General features: G+C 35.0%; 1 protein-coding gene across 4 annotated transcripts in view; it reads left to right on the top strand.

The window, feature by feature from the left end:
• CNTN5 (contactin 5) overlaps positions 1-22,910 on the top strand; it is a 695,706-nt gene that overhangs the window by 555,800 nt on the left and 116,996 nt on the right. For all 4 annotated transcript variants that reach the window (XM_080592024.1, XM_080592025.1, XM_080592023.1 and 1 more), the window contains 3 exons: positions 4,188-4,324; positions 6,241-6,370; positions 8,675-8,825. In XM_080592024.1, coding sequence (XP_080448150.1) covers positions 4,188-4,324; positions 6,241-6,370; positions 8,675-8,825 — 418 coding nt within the window. The remainder of the gene's footprint in view (positions 1-4,187; positions 4,325-6,240; positions 6,371-8,674; positions 8,826-22,910) is intronic.

Here is a 22,910-nt window from a genome sequence, read left to right as displayed (position 1 = left end):
TGTAGGAACTCACTTGCTGTCTGTTTGAATCTTCATTTTATCATTTGCACCTAATCTGGGTCATCACAGAGTATTTTGGAGAAAGTCCATGGCCCCAAGTCTGCCTGTCTCCTCAGATTTAATCACAAGTTACTGATTTATCTATCATTTCTTTCCTGATGCTGCAATCCAGGTATAACATGACTGCCTGAGTCAACAACTGACACTTTGGATGTTGTTCAGAAAGTGGTATTTCAGATGTTGACAATTTCAGATTGTTGTAGTCTCAGCACTTGGTTGAAATTCAGCTGCAGAAGTGACATAGTCATTAAAAATATAATTTTGATGATGCGAGACATCTTCATATATTTGACTGCAACCCATTTTGAGAGGTGTGATTTTCCCCAAGCTCATCCTGTAGTTTACAAGAAATTCTATTCAAGCTGAAAATGATTAATAGAAGAGAGCACAAAAATTTGGGTGGAGATGGGCATTAACCATTTGCAGTCACAGCTCCTCCACAAACTCTGACTACCAGCATGTTCCCAATGGCAACCACTGCTCTGTGCAGTTCCTCCTGCTCCTTTCTCACTCTGAAAATGATGGCTTTGCTACTGTGTTATCTACTCACTAGTGCCAGTTCAGCAGAGGGTGGTGATGTGAACCAGACAATGAAAACATTTTTCTTGCCATTTTTCTTTCAGCTGGCTCAGTTACCTGATCCTGCTCACAGCAGCAACCCATGAACAGCTCTGCTGACACAGCAGGATGGGAGGTCTGCCATAACATGGCAGTTGAACAAGCAGCTGAGGGCAGGAATATTCTGAAATGCAGTGTAGTAGGCAAACCAGATTTTTAACACCATTTTAATCATTTCCTCATAAAAGTTGTATGGAACAAAATCCACCAGTGTCACTGCAGGTTAGCCCCAGAAACATAGAGTAAAACTGGCTAAAGTGGATAAGACTTCTGATTGCACCTTCAGCTCAAATCTGTTATCTTGGCTTTCTCACTGTGATAGCTACCTATTCTTCTCATACTTTATACTTTTCAATTGGCCTCATGTTCAGAAAAATAATTTATTTCACCCTGAAATCATTTATTCATTCACACTTTAGGACACTATCTAAAGTCATTTGTCTATGCAAAATTTTCTCATAAGTTTTCTTTCAGCCAAAAATTTGCTAAATTATTTGAGAAAGTAGGATGAGTTTTCTGCATCTTTTTTTTTTTTTTCTTCCACAGAGGATACAAAAACTGGTCTGTAAGCTTGCTGTTTTATTGCCAATGTGTTTTTGTAAAACATTTTGACATCCTTGAATAAAAAGCTACAGAAATGCAACATAAAATAAATCAGGGAATGGACAGTGATTTTAAAATCTTGGCAGCAGTGTAGAAAGTTATGGTAAAGTATCCATGAAGATTAATGAATCCTTCTATTCTTACATTCACCCCCAAAACTCTTCATTGGATAGATAAATACTGGCAAATGCTCATTTTTTTCCCATGATGAATATTGTATGTGTATATAAAAATATATATGTTAATTTCAAAATCTGTTTAAATACAACTTATATTTTCTTATTGAAATTAAGTTCAATTATGGAATGAAATTTTCTTTGCCCACATGTATATCAGGATAATGCTTAAAAGTTTTTGTTAATAAAATTAAAATCATACATTGAGTTAGAAGTTGCAAATCCAGTTAAACATTTGTCTCTTATTATTGACAAGGTTTAAGAACAAATGTTATGATATTTTGGAGAGTCTTTTGCTAATAACTAGAGAGGGAACTCTGTTTTCCTGTAGCAAAGTAGGAAGAGAAACATAAAGAAACATAAAGAGAAGAAAGGAAGCCAAAAATTTATGCAAAATATTTCTCTTAATCATGCATTTAGTTGTTTTCCTTCTACCTACTGCTTTACCATCTTGTTCAAAATTTCTTTTGCTTCATTCAAAGAGGTAAAAGTCTGAGTCATTGCCTTTGCTGATGGCAAGATTGAAAATTCTGAATCCAAAGACCACTTAGACTATGAGGAGAAAATTTAAGGTAGAAATACTCCATATAATGAAAAAAAAATAATTGTTAATACCAACTGATCATACCACTATGATTTGCAATTTTGTGGTTATAGAGGAAAACCTGTGCCGTAATTATACTTTCATGATAGTCACAGCCAGAGGGGAGGGAATGGCAGCTGTATGCCAGGAAGAACACCTCTGCAGCCAGGCTTGGTGAGGCAGTTTTATTTCAGTGAAATCACGTTACTCCTTAATTTCTAATGCTCTGGTTCACTGTGAGATCAAACTCAATATAGAAAAATGAGACCATATATGCTTTGGATCACACAGTAGAAGTTCCAGAAAAGCAAAAGGAACATTTTAATGCCTCTTTGAAACTGCATATCTTTAAGGCACCACTGTCTATCTTTTACAATTTTTAACTACACATTCAACAGTCACACTTGCCAAAATCATACTAGCATATTAATTTTCAAAGGAAGCAAGTACTTGTCAGCATGCTTTCTTTGTGCATACCAAAACACTACAGAAGAAAACAACAGCAACAACTAAACAGTGCAATTGAATTATATTTTTAGGACAATTAGTAGACAAGTGACTACAGGGACTCGCACAAACTACTTCAAAGTATTACATGAGATTTTTCCATTAACAGAAGAATCAAGTGATTCAGTGTAGAGGAGCACATATGGAGCATGCCATGCATTGCCTTAACTATAATGAGAAGAATGTCAGAGCAACTTTTTCGGTCTTGGTGGTCTTGGTGTAGGAGTTAGGTTGGGTCTACCTTGTCTGTGTTTTCCTCCACTAAAAGGGAAATAAGTGATTCTTTTTTATGTTACATATCCAGTTTCTGACAACCGTCTGGCCAGGGACTGTACAGTAGACTATTCTCTGCTTAGGAATGATAGACACCTCATTCACTATCTTTATCATCCATGCACAAGATGTAAGCTAGAAGCAGTTAGTCAGCTGTCATGCATCCTCATATCTACTCACATCTTTGATTGGTGACCTGTCAAATGGCAGCTAGATTCAAAGATTTAGTTTTAAACTTGGTTCCCCATGTTTAAGCACGTTATCAATTATCTGATGTTGGAAGTAGAGACTGTGTTTTGACAGAACTGGATTTCTTTCTACTCATTTGAAACAGAAGAATTTTGTATTCCTTTAGAAATGAAGGTCATTAGCTATTTATTCTCCACCATTTAAAATATATATATAGTATCATTAAGTTAATTAATTTAATCTATTATCTTCTTTGCTAGAAAAATTGGTATTGCTACAATACGAAAACCAAAAACCGGACTTCTAAGCATATATATTTTTATTGAATATATATGAATACTCAGTTCTTCCCTGAGTCTTAGTAAGTTTTCCAAACGATAAGATCCTACACATAACTATCTGATTGACTGCTGCATTAAAGATTTGCATTTCTGCAAAAATATTCCCTGCTTTTTTTAACAGGTTATTACATGAAATCTAGGTATTAATGATCATATATACAACTATCAACTGTTTACCTTAAAAAAAAAAAAGGCCATTTTAACATTGACATGTTATGTAATTTATGTTAATAAGGAATGCTGGAAATCTCATGGGTTCTGTGCTTAAAAGCATAAAAAATATTTTCTCCCTTGAAATATGTATTAAACCCAAAAAACTTTAATAAAAATATGTGCAAATGCCTTACCAAATGCCCAGTCATTATTAGCTGAATAAATAATGATTTCCTAGTAAAATGAGAGAACTACAAAACTCAGAGTCTGTAATGATTGACCTCTTTATTGAAATTTAAATAGCTTAGGTATTGCAATGTTACTAAATACTCTATTGTGACTCCCAAGCAAATGCTCTTAAATCCAGTAATAATATATTAATATGTAGTGCTGTAATTGAATCCTTTGGATTTTATTAAATCAGGCAGATTTTCTGTTCATGGTCATGATACTGCTAACTGCCTGATGCCGTTACAGCATTTCCTTTAAAGTTAAGAAGTTTTATAAATTGCATTACTTTCTCCTTTTTGGGGGTTGTTTGTTTAACAATGTTCCTTTTTTAGAGTAAGCTAGTCTTTGTAAAGGCCACAATTCAATCTCTTTAATTGATTAGGTCTTTGCATATCTGCTAGAAACTTATCAGTTCATATGCTTTGTACACAGTATGGTATATTTTTCTTGCAGCCTACCCACACTGGGTGGAGAAACTTAACGATACTCAATTAGACAGTGGGGATCCACTCCGATGGGAATGTAAAGCCACTGGAAAGCCAAGGCCCACATATCGTTGGCTGAAAAATGGAGTTCCACTCTGGCCACAGGTACATTAGACGAGGAGTCACCAGTATGTCACATTTTTCTCTTTTAATACAGATAAAGTCAATTAAAGAAGGTACTGAAAAGTACTTTCAGAAATGAGAGTTTTCTTCATTAGTTTCTGAAATATAATTATAAAGACAGGTTCTCAATGCCTGTCCCCTCTGAATCTTCTCAAGCAATGTTGAATTTCATTCATAAGTAATTCTCTCTACTTCAGAAGTATTTTGGAAACAGGATCTTCTGAGTTGTGTTTGCAACTGTACTGTAATATTGATCTAAGCAATCCCCAGTATATCTATTTTTTCTCTGTTAGATATTGATATTCATTGACAAATTATGCTATTTGTGTCTATTTTTCTGTATAAAGAGATTGTAACAAGTCAGAAAAAGGCTGTATTTGCTGAATCAGACTCCTTCATATTTCGCCCAATGTTATGTTATTTACCACATAGCACGTTTTGTTTTTACTTTTCAAAACACTAACAGACTAATGTAAGAAGTACATTTCATCAGTTTTCAACTCCTTTAATTCTCTACAAGTAGCAGAACTCACCATCAACACCATTAAAATGTTCCAGGTAAAGATGTAAAGACTTTAATACAATCACCTGATATGTTTTAGAAGTAGACCTAGATAAAATTATCTTTCCTTTTAAAAGAACACTCATGGCATGGACTGCCTTTTGTCTTACTTTATTCTGTTTTTTCTCACTGACTCATCAGCACATCAACCCAATTCATGTGGGGTTTTTGTTCATTTGTTTGTTTTTGCCTAACACCTTTCCATTTTTATAGTCTCAAAATATTTAAGGAAAAGTTTTGTAAATTTATTTCAAACATTTTTTTTTTCGTATTAAAATAAACTGTTCAATGCTGGGAGAAAACATCTCCATTTGTTAAAGAATTCATGGTATGGATTTATAAATATAAAAATGAAATGTCTTTCTTTCCAGTGAATGTCACTTCTATCTGTGAGCATCAACCAATTATGCAAACAATGAGAAAGGAAACATAAACAGAGTTTATTTTTGAAGCTGTGAGGCATTGAAAATAAGGTTATATGCCTTTACTTTATTCATTTGAGTCCTGAAATTGAAGCAATGTAAATATCTGTAGTTTTTGGTTTTCTGATTTTCTACATCATTAGTTGCACTAGGCTCTGAAATTTCCATATTAAATTTAATTTTAAACAGGAGTTTATGACAGAGAGAACTTTTATTCATAGTTTCCTCTGTATTTCCAAACAATCTGTTCTTTACTAATTTTTAACTAAACCAACAACATCTGCAGTAATGAAACTTAGAGATGTTTTATAGAAGTTCAAATTATTCCTTATACAGTTCCATAAAGTACATTTTTTCCGTAAACAGCTATTAATGCCCCTTCTCTTCCACCTGTGTTAATTATTTTATACTAGTGGACATTTCAAAAAAGAAATTGGCTCTGATGTTTAAGGTAACTAAATCCTTTCACTCTTACTCACGCAAGCAATCTTTTATGTCTACTTTTATAAAATAGGGCCATGACTGAGACCAAATATTTGACAGAGATATGAAGATCATCAGATATTTTCCACCCACAGCACACTTCTTGCCTCATTAGTTACCAGGATGAACTGTTTTTAAAAGTCGTACAAGGGTGATAGCACCAAATATATAAATAAGCAAGGAGACAAAAGCAAGCATAGGAGAGAGTGAACTTGCATTTAGAAATATATTTCCTTTTAAATATTCGTGGAATTTTTTCTGGCCTGTTTTAGTTTTGTTATCTCTTAGATAACAAAAGCCCAAGGAAGTTTGTTGCTCAGTTTTATTTTAGTTTAATAATGTCTTTTGTCTCTTTGTCTAAAATTAATAGCCCAACAAATTTCCAGTACCTGTTTGCTTTTATGGAACTGTTTTTTTTTATTCCGTTACAGAGCAGGATCGAGATGGTTAATGGCATACTGCTGATCAACAGTGTGAATGTCTCAGATGCTGGAATGTATCAGTGCTTAGCAGAAAATAAGTATGGTACCATTTATGCCAGTGCTGAGCTGAAGATTTTAGGTGAGTATTATCAAAAAAAAAAGAACAGACTGTTGCTTTTTTTCTGTTTGATAATTGCATTTGTTCTTGGCCTCTTATGATAAAGACTGGCTTCTGTCTGTCCAAACTTAGCAGAACAGATAATAGTGGGTTCCTTTTTCTTGTTATTTCTAATGGGGCATTTTATTGCCTAGGACAGCACAGGTCCTTTTGGTAACTGAATGTTTCCATTTGTAAATTACTGACTCAGTTACATTTTGTGTCTATTTCTCATATAAGGCTATGTCAATTAAAATACATGGAAAATATTTTTTCCCTCAACAATAAATGCAAGAGAGAAACTTAGAGAACTATTAGACATTTCAATCTCTGTTAAATTAAATTATTATTTCTGCAAGGGCCATTGTTCACAGGTGATTAAGCATGAAGTTACTTCTACAAACTTGAAAATTTCCTAGAAATTCACCAGGGCTGACTGAATACTGGCAACTGTATATTTGAGCTAGTATCACCCCATGTTAAAGCAAATATACTATGTAGTGTTTCTCAGAAAATGTAGGAAAATTTTCATTACTCGCAAGTTGAGGATGGGAGTTAATGAAGAAAAAATATGTAGCATGTCTTAACAACTCTCTCTAGTTTTGTATAAAGCAAACCATGGTAGTACACAACAGGACAGCAGTGGTAAAAGGAATTACACTCTGATAAATGAGGCAAACTTGTAAGAGACTTATTTTCTGTAATCCAGTGTAGTACAGCTGGAAGACAGGTTTCTGACAAAGTAACTCTCTGGTCATATCAGAGGTCTCTGCACTGCTTAAGCCTGGAAAATTTCAAAACCTGCACCTGGGAATCCTTCTTGCAAATTCCCAGTAAATAAATAATAAGGCTGAAGTTACTGAAATAATATAATACATTTGAGCTAAAATTTGTTCTTTTCTGAAGCAGTACGTAGTATATTTCCACTACTTCCTAGCTGACGAACATTAAAATTTCAGTGTTAACTCTTTGAAATATTTCTGTCTAGCTACAAATTACACAGTTAGTGGCTATACATTTCCCATCACTTTCCTTTGTCATTTCAGATACAGTCAACAAGGAGGTCCCTGTTGGTTACAAAGTTCTCTTGCTCTGTTTTTTTGTTTTGTTTTGTTTTCACTATACCTAATTTATAAGGTAGTTGTACAATTTCTTTGATGTTCTGTAACACGGACCATGGGCATTATATGTTGCCATTAAAAAATCAGCCTTTCATTCTGTCACTTTTGAAATTGTACCCCCATTAAATTTTAACCATAATGTTGCATTAAAGTAGTAGTTGTGTTTTATTTTCTGGATTATTGAAGGGAAAAGAGCAGAATAAATTGTCCACAGAAATAGCTCTGGCATGAAAATGACCCAAAATAACATTAGGAAATAGGCAGTGAAGTATGTTGTCATATATGTAGTTGAAATATTTGGGGTATGAGGGCAGTTATCTCTGTTTTTGCAAAACAGCTTTAACAAAAACACAGATGAATAATATCACATAGAATCATAGAATCATCCAGGTTGGAAAAGATCTTCAAGACTATTAAGTCCAACCATCTAAACATAAGTCCCTTTAGTGCTATGTTCACACTTCTCTCAAATACCTCCAGGAATGTGGAATACTTCACTTCCCTGTACAGCCCACTCCAATGCCTGCAATTGTCCTTTCTTGTGAAATTACAATAACTAGTAATATTTTGTGATATATTTATTACCTTGGCTGTTTTATTGCAATCAATGGGACTTCTTGAAAAGTGAAATACTAAGAACAAAATATGGCTAAATATCTTCTGTTAATAAATTCTCACTTTTCAACCCCCAGCATTTAGACAAAAAAAATAAAAAGGGAAGCAACAAAATTGTTCCAAAAGTAACATTTTTTTTTATAAGAAATAACTCTAGAGAGTGCATTTTGGATAGCTGTGGATTTTAATCTTCTTTTCATTTTGAACTAGTTACATCTAATAAGCTACCAGAGAAATCCAAAAATTTTAGAAAAGGTATAACCAAATCAACTGTAGCTTTAAGTTTCTAAAGGTACTGGTTTTCACAAGCAATCTTACTTCAGAATGTTGACATGGATGACATCTCACTAATTATTACCTTGATTAAATTACAGGCCTACCATCCAGTCTTGGCTGCAGTTTCAAACATCTTGTGAAATTCTAATCTGTGGTACAATAAGTTGCAAACCAAAAATAGAAATTCTGCCCCCTAAACCAAACTTTATTAAAATGTAATGAAATGGAAAGCTGTGATTGTTCTCTGTAGTGTAAACATGTTTCTTTTCAACAGCTTCAGCTCCCACTTTCCCACTAAATCAAATGAGGAAAACAATAATTATTACCAAGGGCCAAGAAGTTGTCATTGAATGCAAGCCACAAGCCTCTCCAAAGCCAACTATCACTTGGAAGAAAGGAGACAAAGCTTTAAGGGAGAGTAAGAGGTCAGAAGCCTGTTCGGTAAACTAAATATTGTGTTTGCATGTCTGATTCTGTGATACTAAATGAAAACACAGCCATTGACAAGAACATGTGTATGTAAGCATGGCTATGGCATAATTTTGTCAAGCTAATTAGTCTGACAGTAGTGACTTTATTGTTTCCACAATACTGAAAACTCAAAATAGTTCAAAGATGCAGAAGATGAAAAGAAATTTGTTTGTTTTTCCTCTATTTCACATTACTCATTTAAAAATGCTTAAGTTACACTGTAGAGGTACTATACGTGTTGTGTTTGAGGGTATTAAAAGTATGCAGGCTGAGGTAGTCAGGGCTGCATAAAATATCAAATATGCTTATTCATTTAAATTCTTTTAATAAGGCAGATTGGCAGCTTGGTCATATTGGAAGTCTGTCTAAGAACAGTTTTAAAATGATTCAGTGAAGAAAAATGTGATTCCATTACAAGATTTATTAATACAAGTAATTTCTGTACTCAGCAGCACATCTGTTTAACAGAATATGTTTGATTAAATAAGCTCTGTCCATCTCTGTACATTAAAGGTAGTTTAAGCACTGCAGGTTAAATGCCAGTTGTAATTGCACTTTACAGGATTGGATATCTGTGCACTAGAATAGTTTTACCAGCCTACACATGGTCTTTAAGTACACACAGCGATCTTATCTTCCTTCTGGTAATGTATGCGAATGAACCAATTAAACTTACTTATGTGGCATTAGTCAAAAAGATAAAAGCAAGGCCTTTTTGTTCATTTGTGCAATACTGATGAGAGCAATAGAGTGCATCTCTCCTTGTTAGCTGCAAAAGGCATTTCATTCAGGTGAGTTTTATTTTCGTGTCATGCTACTTTTTTGGTTTTCAAAAGGAAAAAATGGGTAACCTCTCATGTCATATTGTCTCTTGGGGGAAGCAGAGTGAAACTGCATTATATAAACCATTTTATTGACAGATCTGAATTCTACATACTGATAAGGCATGATAGAACGATATCTACAAAGATGTTAATATAAAATATTCCATGATGTCTTTAATGCTGTAGTTATGTAGTTTTCACTATGCGACCTGTTCCTCTCATTTGCACAAAACTCATTATGGCTTCTCTGACCAACACATGTAAATCATCTTTTTAATTAATGGTCAGTATAGCATTTTGGTAATTACCCCTTTTCTGCCCAAACTTAGCCTAACTCTGAAATTAAAATATCATAAAGCTGAAACCTGGAGCTACATTTTTGGTATTTGCAGCTTTTGATACTTGTTTATTTTGGCAGAGCCAGGAGCAGGAAATGATGAAATATGGAAGATTAAAAGAGATAGCTGAATTGTTTCAAATATTTGAAAGATTTGGTTTGATTTCTATTTAGCTTTTAGTCAGCTATTCAAGGAACACTTTGTGTCATTCAGAGCAATTCACCAACATCTATTATGTATCTTGGGGGAAAATATCTGTTTCAAGGGAACTCTGTTCTGCCTCTATATACAGTATTCCTCACTCAATAATAGAATCTGTTTGAAGAGATGAAGAAAGCTATCATGATTTGGGGAAGGTAAGTGTAAATCAGTAGAGTTAGAATCTGTGTTTCCATGTTGTAGGCACTCTGAGAAGGAACCACTGGAAGAGAAGTGTGTAAAAGTTTGGGGGGGAAAAAAAGGAAAAATCTGACATATTTTGAGGAACATGTTTATGTATGTTACAATGGGTTTTCTTCAGAGATAGCTGATACAAATTCCAGCAATAACTGAATTGTCATGTGGAGATGTCATGGAATTGTCATGTGATGAGTTTACATAGCATGTTAGTCCATCAAAGATTTAAAAAAAAAAAAAAAGTACAGAGCAACATTAACATTCTGGTTAAATAATAACGAAAGCAAGAAGAGCTCAGCCCAATATGATTTTTCTTCTATAGCTTTTTCATCATCTATGGAGTGCTGGTAGAACACATTCTGTTTGCTTTTACCAAGTCTACCAGTCTGGAAAAGGAATTTGCATCACTTAGCTACATCTGTGAGAAACTAAACAAAACAACAACAAAAAACAACCACCAACAACAACAAAAACAATACCAATGAGAGCTTCCCCTCTACAGGAAAGAGGAAATCAACTTGACTAGCTGACAAAAATACTTCATGTGACATTTCAGTTTGTAACTTTGCAGAAGACCGAGTTTGTGCCTGCAGAACTCATGGATGGGCACATTTATCACTGAAGTCAGACCTTGACCCTACCTACTGGAACTGAATGCAGTCTGAAAGCCTTAAATGTTCCAGGTTCATACAAAAAGTTAAAGTCTCTCACTTGGCAAGGTAACTGTGGAAGGAGTCATCATGAGTTCCATCTTTTGGCGTGTTTTACATATGAACTAATTATTCAACCCAGGCTCTTCATATTCTTTGTCTACCTGTGCTAGGTTTGCTTTCCCTGGTGAACAGCCATTATTTTGAGTAGTGAGATCACTTAGAAAGTACTAGTAGATAGAACAGATCTTTTGAACTGTTTTTTAAATGAGTTGCAAGGCTATAGAATAAAGTAGAAAAGTAGGATATTCATAATTATTTGCTGACAAAAAGTATAAATCTGAGTGCTACAGTCTGCTAAATGTTTTAAATGTAATGAATTTGCTCCTATGGAAAGATAAATAGTCAACAAAGAATAGGCACAATTCATTATATGAACCTGATTTAAAGATCAAAACCTTCTGCAAGAGCCACATTTTAATAAAATAAAATATTTTTTTATTAGAGATCTACTATTCAGGAAAGTAAAACTCTCAAAGAACGGGGCATAGTCAGTGAAACTTGATTATACGGGGTATTTAATGGACACTATCAGCATTCAAGAGGAACTATACATAAAACCCAAATCTCTTTCATATCACATCTTTCTTGGTGAGTCATAAAAACATTCATAAAAACATGAATTCATCAGTATTTTTGCTTTAAAGTTAAGAGAAGAAAAAGAAAAAACTATTGTTATACTTTCTTGTTTGAAACTGGAACACACCAGAGAACAGCAGCAGTGTGTTGGTAGACTATTTAATCTGCATATTTTCATTAGTCATCTGACAATAATTAATTTTTTTACATATCTTTACTCACCAAGTTTCTCTAGAATTTATTGTCTCATAGGCTGATAGAAGGCTGCATGTCATTTGTAGTAATCTGTGATAATGCATACTTGCGTTATTGATATGATGAGCTTTTTAGTCCATAAGAATTTGGTAAAGAACTTCTGAATCTTTTAGTTCATTAGAAGTTTTGGTTTTACAAAAAAGAGAATGGTGTTCGGATCCAAGTCTGAAAAACAAGTTTATTCTTTGATTTGTAATAAAATGTTTGGTTGGAACTTTGATTTAGGTACTAGATAGGAACAATTAGTGCAAGAGTTTGGTGAAACAACAAACCTTTTTTGTGATGTTTCTGAAGAATTCCAATCAGATAACCAATCAAACCCTCATAAGTAATCAAACCCTCATTTACTATTTTAGCATCAAGTTCTAAACAAGACCCAGATCCAGACTATTTAAATCAGTGTCTGTTTCTAATTTAAAGTTCTTTAACTTATATATAAAGCTACAAGAAAGGAAGAAATATATATATATATATATTTCATCAGATTATTTTATGTAGATAGTAAACAATAGAATAGACTGGAATTTGCTGAATTTACTGTCATTTCTTCTGTACAAATCATGAGTAATGCTAATAATGACAATTAGATTCTAAACAAACATTTGTTTTTGTTTGTTTTTATAAATTATTTCAATTTCTCTGTTCAGTCTTCCATAAAAAACTGGTATTTTCTAATGATATATTACTGTATAAATTTTTGTGAGCTAATACTGTGATCTCTGTTTTATCACTTTCTTAAGGCCACCTAACTTTCTTGTGTAGATTAACTTGTAGTAGCAACTACAGCTGATGTTTCAACAGATACGCTTGGGGAGTCATAGATGTTAAAAAGCATTATAAATCTTTGTTTCATCTGTTTTTGTTCTTTCTTCTACATCTGAAATATTCTTCTTATTGAAGAATATTCTTATATTGAATTTTTGCTCAAGCTCATTATTTCTATTACATGTCCATTAATTATAGTTAAAACAAATCACTCAAAACCACTCCAGCAGTGCAAAGAGTTCTGTTCAGTCTCTATTATTTTTTGTCCATTCAGCTCACTGAGAAATAAAAAATTGAACAAGTCAACCAACAAACTGAGGAAGCAGGATTTCTACTGTTCACATTTTGTGCTGCTTTATTTCTTTTTTGTGCCTTTTTGTCTCAAAATAATGTTACTTTGTCTTTGCAAATAATAATGTTTATTTTGTCAATGTTTCTTATATATCTCATTTTATCATAAAAAAAAGAAAGAAAAAAAGAAAAGAAAAGAAAAGAAAAGAAAAGAAAAGAAAAGAAAAGAAAAGAAAAGAAAAGAAAAGAAAAGAAAAGAAAAGAAAAGAAAAGAAAAGAAAAGAAAAGAAAAGAAAAGAAAAGAAAAGAAAAGAAAAGAAAAGAAAAGAAAAGAAAAGAAAAGAAAAGAAAAGAAAAGAAAAGAAAAGAAAAAAAGAAAAGAAAAGAAAAGAAAAGAAAAGAAAAGAAAAGAAAAGAAAAGAAAAGAAAAGAAAAGAAAAGAAAAGAAAAGAAAAGAAAAGAAAAGAAAAGAAAAGAAAAGAAAAGAAAAGAAAAGAAAAGAAAAGAAAAGAAAAGAAAAGAAAAGAAAAGAAAAGAAAAGAAAAGAAAAGAAAAGAAAAGAAAAGAAAAGAAAAGAAAAGAAAGAAAAGAAAAGAAAAGAAAAGAAAAAAGAAAAACAATGTCTATACATTGCATTGGTACTATAGATCTGCATTTATTTTGTCCTTGCTTTCTTATAACCCATTCAACACTTTCCCCTTCACATGGCAGAACAAGCTTGCAGAAAAACTATTACAAGAAAGAGATCTTGTATTGTGATATTAAATTCCAAAAACTAATACAGGATTGCTACAGTGTGGCTAGACAGAGAGGCAGAGAAGCCCGAGATGATTTCATTATACCTACGTTCAGGTTAATACTAAAATCTTTAAACTACAGAAATAGTTGTCCTGTATGCCTAGATATCTTTTCTGTCACCCTTTGCTATGCAATTAGTGGAAACACATAGAGCACTTAAATCTAAAAACACCATCATTCAAAAACTTAGAAATTGACATGTTTTTATATTCTTCTGGTCTCTCAGACTCCTTCATTTTCAGTTTTGACAGGTTCTTATTACAGTTCTACTCTTTGTTCTACTGTATTTAAGGATCTGTCAATGTTTCCTTTCCAAGTTCCCGTTTTTGATAGGTTTATAGTGCAATTATTAGGGAAAAAAAAAAGGAGGAAAGAAAAAGAAGGGTGTTTCAGAGCTGAAACAAGACAAAGGTTTTGAGTTTGTAGGTGAAAATTGTATTTAATTTTAAAAAGTGCTTTTCTTAGTATGTGTTGCATTGTTTTCGAATACGTACTTGTATTTGTATGTAATAGAGGTATATATTATAGGCTTTCTTCCCTATCATTGTGGTAGCATTCCAAAATAACTTCAGTTCCATCTAACTGTGGTATGTAACATTTGCTTAATCTGAAAACTCTGCACTGTGACAGCGAAAGAAAGTATATATGTAAAACAGGTAGAAAAGTACTCAGTTTGTCTATTGAAACCTAAGTTGCATCAGTCTCAGATGATATCTGGCACAAGCTTTCCTGTATCTGTGTGATAAGTCACACAGAGCACAGGAGCTCAGTCTACTATCTTTTCACTTTATGGTGAAACACCATTTTTTTTCCTTTTAATAAAATCTTCAGATTTAATCAACTCCTTCAGCAGAATATTAAGCAGTTAGATTTTACTTTGTGTTCCCAGCATAATATAGAAAGAAAATGGGCACTGATAAGTTTCAGTCAGTTTAGCAAACAGTATTTTCCATAGGCTACCAAACAAATTCTGTGGTTATCTACGAGGAAATGGTTATTTACAAGGAAATTGTTATCTACAAGATCCTAAATGACTTCCCTGAACGGAAACATCCCAGTCTTTTTTCCCAGAAATGGTATTCAGGTTGACAGTTCCTGTTATTTCTTATTAATATAGTACTTGAGATACTGCTATAGAGCTATTTAGGCACTTGCTGTCTGTTCTTAGGGAAATAATGGTTGATCCTAATACAAAAGTGTGTGTTACTGTATGTATAACAGTGCATTGAAGCAAATATTATTTTAGAAAAACATTCTGTTCCTCACTACTAGGGTTGATGTTTGAAGGAATGTTCCACCATATCCTACCAAGGCTCAGTTCAAATGGGATTTAATTGTGTAAAGCAGGCATGCAGTTCATTTGGGGTGCCTTACAATATTGCCCCCTGGTTTCCATCTGCTGTGTCAGCAGAGTGCAAGACTCTCATAATTACTCTGAAATATCCATCAAGCACTCGTGGATGTTTTGGACCTCTTCAGACACCTACAACAAGACTAGACAGTAAAACTCAAGGAGCTAAGTCCCACCCTGTGTGACCTTGCTTTTCAGTATTTCTATTCAACTGCTTTTCTTTATTTTATTTTTGTTTTATTTATTTTACAGAAGTGTGGATATACCCCATAGCCTTGCAGAAAAAAAAAAAAAAAGCTGAAGACCTTTTTAAGTTGCTAACAATCACCAGATATTTCATGTACTATATGTGACTTTAATATCTGCTTAAACAGCTCAACTAATTACCAGTTGAACAAACAGTTCATAAATTCTGATTCTAACTAGGATTCATTTCTCTGCTGTTGTTATAAATGGTTGTCTGTTTGTGCACCACACAGGCAGAATGACAAGTCATCAGTTGCTTAAAGGTTTTTCTTTGCTTAAGGCTCTTCAGACTGTGACATTCAGCATAATTTGTCCTTAATAGAGACTGCATCTAAAATTCTTGGGAATTTAAACACTTAACTTCATGCCACCAGCTGATCCCCAGATTCCCAAGTGGCACTTTAATGATCAGAAAGTAGTGAAGAGAGAAAATGCTGAGGACGTTAAGAAAGAGAAACTTCATGACAGAAAGTCCTCTCTTCCTGTGAGAGTTCTGCAAGTCACTTCTTTGCACTTTTTGAATAAATCATGGTCTAATTTAGCTGTGACAGGCTCATAATGGGAATTAGAGATACGGTTATAGAGTAGAAAAGGGAAACAATGATAACCTTGACTAAACAGTAAAAACAAATGGCAAGATCACCCCTTCACAAAGTAAGGATCTTTGTTCAAAAGCCACACTGTTCACTAATTAATCTTATTGTACAATACAAATTTTGATAATACAATGATTTTGGTCATGCTCCTAAACAAGTCTGATTCTGATGTAAAATCCCCAATTATCTCACTCATTAAAGAGAATAAAATCATACTAGTCAAGGAAACTATTTCTGCAGAAGGAATGTCAGAAGATCATAAGGATCTCCGTCATAATTTCCAAAATACAGAAAAAAGCAGAGAACATGAGTAAAGAAACAAACCAGTGCACATCATACCTGGAATATTTCCTGCTTTGTGGACCTTAGGCAAGAGACTTGCTTTTCTTTTTCCATGAATGCATTCAGATCTGGTTTCAGTGGCAAAGTTACATTGCTGGATTTCCCTTCCCTCTTCTCAGGCCTGTTGCTTTACAATGGAAAGATTTAGGGACCTGATCCAGTTGAGAAATAGTTCCTCTTATTTTATCAGGGCTATTTTTTTCTCCCAGATCATTTCTCTTGTTGGCTGGTCACTCAGATGCAGAAATGCATTTGCCAGAGCAGCCCAGGAGGGATTAGAGCAAATGGCCATGGACCATGGACAGGTGCTCACAACATAGGAGTGTCCAGGATAGCATACAAAGCTTCTCACACTTTCTTGTGCTGTACACTAATTGGGGCAGATGATTTATCTATACAAGTAAATTAAAAGCTGCCTTGTAAGGTTGTCTGGGATTACACTGGGATGCAATCAGCTATGCTGTTAAGTCTCTGGCTTGAATTTAGTTTGCATCAAGTAGCTCTCCCCAAGTAGTCCTTAGGCACTTTAGGAGTTTGTGCAGGCCAAAAGCCATTCCTTCTGGGCTGTCCATGTTCTGCTGCTATGTTTTAAAAGCTAACAGCATTTAATAACTATGATGGTTTTACTCGGGTGGGCAACCAAGCTCCAACACAGCTGCTCTCTCACTACCTCTCCTCAAAGGGAAAAGGGGAGAAAAAGTGTTGAAAAGGGCTCAAGGGTTGAGATAAGGACAGGGAGATCACTCAACAATTATCGTGACAGGAAAAACAGACTCAGAGTAGGGAGATAGTAGGATTTATTGCCTATTACTAACAAGCTAGAGAAGTGAGAAACAGAGGAAAGAAACCAAAAACCCCCTTCCCCCCATCTATCCTCTTCCACCTCCTCCCCCTAAACAGCACAGGGGAACGGGGGAAGGGGGGTTGTGGTCAGTCTGTAACTCCTTCATGGTCACTCTGTGCCCCAGCTCCACATGGGGTCCCTCCCACGGGATGCCGTCCTTCCCAAACTGAGCCTGCGGGGACTACCCACAGGCTGCAGCTCTTCAAGAACTGCTCCCACATAGCTCCGTACCACAGGGTCCATCCCCCAGGAGCAAACTGCTCCAGCACGGGTCCCCCACGGGCGGCAGCTCCCCCCAGACCCCCTGCTCCTGCGTGGGCTCCTCTCCACGGGCTGCAGCTCTGGCCCGGGGCCTGCTCCTGCGGGGGCTCTCCATGGGCCGCGGCCTCCTCCAGGCCACATCCACCTGCTCCACCGGGGGCTCCTCCACGGGCTGCAGCGTGGAGATCTGCTCCGTGTGGGACCCATGGGCTGCAGGGGGACAGCCTGCTCCACCAGGGGCCTCTCCACGGGCCGCAGGGGAACTTGTGCTGCGTGCCTGGAGCATCTCCTCCCATTCCTTCACTGACCTTGGTGTCTTCAAGGCTGTTTCTCACTCCTCTCTCTCTCCCAGCTGCTGTTCCACAACAGTTTTTGTTGTTGTTTTTGTTGTTTTTGTTGTCGTTTGTTTGGTTTGGTTTGGTTGTTTTGGCTTGTTTGTTTGTTTCGGTTTGTTTGTTTTTGTTTTTGTTTTTCCCTTTCTTAAATATGCTCTCACAGAGGCACAAATAACATTGCTTATTGGCCTGGCTCTGGCCAGCGGTGGGGCCCTTATCTGTATTCTTTTCACAGAAGCTACCCGTATGGCCCCCAGCTACCAAAGCGTTGCCACGTAAACCCAGTACAATAGGATGGAAACAGTTATGTGAAAACTGGCTTCAGTATATGGGAAGTGTATGCCTATTTAGTTGTACAGCATATGAGTCTTACCTCATTCAGAATATCTGGGCATTATATACTGAAATAGTTACAACATAAATAATAATTTCTGTGGCTCAGGGACATGTTACCTTATAGCAATAAAATATCTGTAGGCATGGGTCTGTTTTTAATTTATGAAGAAACCCAGAATGTTAAAGAAGAAATTCCCAAGGCATGTTGGGAAATTTGTGAAATGAACCTAGATTATTTAGACTGAGAAATCTTGTCAGGCTCCAAAATAGGAATGTACAATTTGAGTACATATTTTTCTTATAGCACTGTACACAGCTGAAGTGCATGTTAAGTGTAGTTCAACATGCCCTTAGGTCTATTAGTCAGCATCCATGATCTGTGTGGTGACTGCAGATAAAGATTTTATTCTCATGGTCTGCTAAAATTCATTTTGAACCAGAAAGTCAACTTCACAAGGAATATTTTTCCTTATCTGTCATAAATCAAAGATCTTTTCAAAACATTATCACTTATTCCATCAAGATTCAGTGATGTTTGCTGTAAATATAATACTAGCTACAGAATTAAATTTATTATTAAATTTCAATATTTAAAATGAATTTGTGGTGCATGATGGGGGGAGATGATTAGAAAGAAATGAAAACCTGTGGATTGAGATAAAGACAGTTTATTAGGACAGAAAAGAAAGGATAATAATAATAATAATATGTACAAACAAGTGATGCACAATGCAATTGCTCACCACCCACTGACCGATGCCCAGCCTATTCCTGAGCAGCCGGTCCCCCCACCCCGGCCAGCCCCCCATATTAATTATTCAGCATGACATCAGATGGTATGGAATACCCCTTTGGCCAGTTTGGGTCAGCTGTCCTGGGTCTGTCCCCTCCCAGCTCCTGCTGCATCCCCCAGCTTGCAGGACAGTGTAAGAAGCTGAAAAGTCCTTGGCTTAGTGTAAGTACTACTCTGCAACAATTAGGAAGTCAGTGTGTTATCGACATTATTCTCATCCTAAATCCCAAACACAGCACCCTACCAGCTACTAGGAGGAAAATTAACTCTATCCTAGCAGAAACCAGGACAACATCACAGTTCTACCTGAAAATTTTATATCAATTTCTCTATAAACAAACCCAAGGTATTCATTTATTCAAGTAATATGGCAATTAATATCACAAATCAGTTATCACACTATTTCTGATTATGAGTTGCATTCCCTGTCTTTAACACTATAAATCTCATATTCTCTTTGAGCAAGGTGTTAATTCAAAAGAACTTCAGATTAAATGTTTCTCCTTTATAAATGATAGAGAGGAGGCAAGAATTTCAAAATAGGATATTTATGAAAACCAATAACAGAAATGATCCATCACTGTTTGTAAATTATAAACACATTTAACAATGTGAAAGAAACTATTTCTAATATGATCTAGTTGTGTATAAATCTATTTGGCCGCATCAAATTACTAGCATTAGTGAAAAAAAGATTCCACTGAAGTTAATGACTTCCATTGTATGTATTTTCTACATACATATCTGAGATTCCTGAATTTTTCAGGTTCCTTTCAGTGGCTGTATACAGCAAGTAAGTGAAAGGAATGACAGGTATAAAAGAATCATAAGTCTAATGCACACAGCAAGGTTAAACATGTACTAAGACACTTATTAGGCTAGCCTTGACAAAAGAGAACATTTTAGTAAGAGCAAACTGAAGCATTTCATATTTGTGAAGCCTTTTAATGAGCATCCATAAGCTTTGCCCTTCCATTCCACTTTTCTCTTGCAAAATCCTTTTGTAAATTATTTCTGTAGCTTCTGTTTCTAAACTTTAACAATTAATAACTTCCAAAATAATTATTATGTCACCTTTATCAGATTGTTAAAAACAAATTGTGAAAACCAGCAGCAACATTAATATCTGCACCAATTCACTGGACCTAATATAATGAATGCTATGCTTTTTATTCTTCCCTGTCACCATAGCCTGCTGTCTCTGTACACATTCATAATATGCTTTTTGTATTATCCTCATTGGCTATTATCTCTTAGCCCATGTTCACAGCAGACATAATCAGCCTAAAGCTGGGAATTGTATGATTTAAATTATACCATGGTGTCATTAAATTAACTATGTTAAAGCCATTGAAACATCCTTAAAGGATTAAAACTTTACAGTTTCTAGTTAAAAATTCAGAAAGACCTATGAGAACAGTGTGTTATTTTCATATATAGCGATTTAAGGTCACAATGCATAAAATTCCCTTATTACGTAGTCTAATGTTGTTGGAAAGTGATAATGGTATTTTACCAATATAATAAGGTGATATGGTATGATAGGAATACGATTCTGTAGGAATCAGCAAATGCACATTCTGAAGCTGCTAAATGTTTGATGTAACTTCCAAAAGCCTTTCATTTTTATAAAGTTCTCAAACCATTGAACAGAAAGACCTTTCAGTTCCCCTTTTTCCTGTTTTAGTAGGAACCATCTCTTTCAACATTCTCAGATCTATGCCTTACTGATTCTTCAGCAACAACAGCTACAAATATTCAAAGGAAACTTGCTTGGACTTTTGACTGTTTAATGAATGTTTATTCATCATAAATTTTTTCTCATTATATTTTTGCCATTTGATATCTTCCTTTTGTTCCTCGAAGGTTTTTTATTTGTTTGTTTGTTTGTTTGTTTTACTATTCAACATGTTCAGCAGCTAAGTAACTGCAAGAACATCTTCTCGTGTAGAAGTTGTCTGCTCATTTGTAGAACAAACAACAGGTACTTAGGGATAATATGATTTTTTTATATATATTAAAAAACTCCTTTTATCCATGTATCCATATATATTAGCTCTCCATGTTTATTAGTTTTATTACCTTAGAACAGAAAAAGTTTTGTGTAACTTGGCTGGAAAGTCACCATACTCCAAAAAACAATGACTCTTTCTTCAAAGCTTCTTGTCCAGTAAAAATGAAAAGACAGGGCCCTCCAATCCCCCCAAAAAATGTAAAAGTAGTTTTCAGGCCGGAGAAAGTTCAAATGAATCTACAAATAATCTCGGCCTATATCTTGATAATTCTTTATCTCAGTGCCTCAGAAAATTAACATCCCCAAATTTCTTTAACACATCAGCAACTTCTATTTTCCTGATATAGTAACATACAACTTTGAAACACCTTTACTTTTCTACTGATTTTATCAGAAATTTTTCAAAGTTTCCTTCCTGCATCTCTGATACCTTCTTACTGTAAATAGGTACTTATATCCTTTACTAATGATGCCAAATCCAAGTCTTCTCTCATCAGTCGAAAGCAAAATGTGTCTCTATGAGGAGCTAGTTAGTAAGTAAAGACTTATTATAAACAAATTATCACTTTTTCATATATCCTTTCTTTATTTTCCTTTTCTTTCTTCTAGTTTGTACTATTCTGGTGCATTGCAGTATTCTTGGAAAGCATGACTTTTATCTTAGAATGACTGAGATTGGATGGGATTTCTAAGGAATGTCTAGTCTAACACTCAGTTCAAAGCAGGACCAACTACATCAGGTTTCTCATGACCTTGTTCAGTCCAGTCTTGAATACCTCTAAGGACAGAGATTCTACAGCCTCTCTGGGAAACAGCCTAATGTCTCACAGTCTGCTTACCTGTATGCACTGATACACAAACTGCCAGGCTTCTGCCACCATTACTCCAGCTTGAAATTCAAATGGCTGCTCCCAAAGCACCACCTGCACAGGTGTTTGGGTCTCTTCTTGACAACAGCCAGATGAAGACAGAAGGCACAGACAACCCCTAACCTGTAAACAGTCAAGTCTTCTGTTAGCTGGTAGAAGCAAAAAACAACCCTCACCAGCAACAACAAGCCACCAAAAGTTTCCAAAAGAAGCTCTCAAAAGAAAGTGGGAACTGTAGCAATAACAGCTAGTTCCTGCTTGCTGTGCTTTGGAAAGTGTTTTTGTTCTACAGTCGATTTTTCAGTGTCCTTTTGTATTTATTTATTTATTTATTTTCATCTGGGGTGGGAACATTTTCTTAACTTACCTTTTTCTCAGTACTTTCCCTATCATGTCTTTTCATAACCTCATATTATTAAGGAAAAGGTAAGTTAAAAAAACAAATTCACATTTTTTAATTATCTCCCAGCATTAGTTAAACTAAGACCTTGTGATATTTTCATTAGGGAAGAGAAGAAAAAGCCCTCTTTACTGTAAAGCCAGCAATATCTCAGTGCTGGAAAGGTTTTACAACCTTTGGTAAATATTTGACTTGAAGCAAGAATGTGCATCAGGCAGTATATGGACTTGGGCAGAGGTTTGTGCAGGATAGTGACTACTCACTACAGAATGTGAAAAGCAATGGATAAGATTCTAGGACCTAAAGACTCCAAACCTGGCAATACAACAACAGTGACATGGATCAAGCCAGATTTCTCCCTTCATATGTGCTTTACTAATCTGTAACTCACTTGTGGTTGAGGTGTGAGTCCTGTTGTTTTCCTCCATCCCAAAATTTTCCTTTCTGCATAAAGCTTAAGTTTTGATGAACAACATTTTTGGATTTTAAAGGGCATTGAACTGAAGAAAAAAAGGCATTTCTATGAAGGACTCTATTTTCTTTGCAGCACAAACGTACTGTAGTTGTTTTAACAATCTGCATAATATACTTAATTTAGATATTAAAAATCTTCTTATTGAATCAGTTACGGATAACTATAATTTTCTTTAAAAAAGAAAGGCAGTCTGTGTTCTTGCAGAAGTGAAACAAGGTGCT

This window comes from Anser brachyrhynchus (genome assembly GCF_964034855.1).
Source record: "Anser brachyrhynchus genome assembly, chromosome: 1".
In the NCBI taxonomy this organism is placed as follows: Eukaryota; Metazoa; Chordata; class Aves; order Anseriformes; family Anatidae; genus Anser; species Anser brachyrhynchus.
This window is presented reverse-complemented; position numbering and strand designations above follow the sequence as displayed.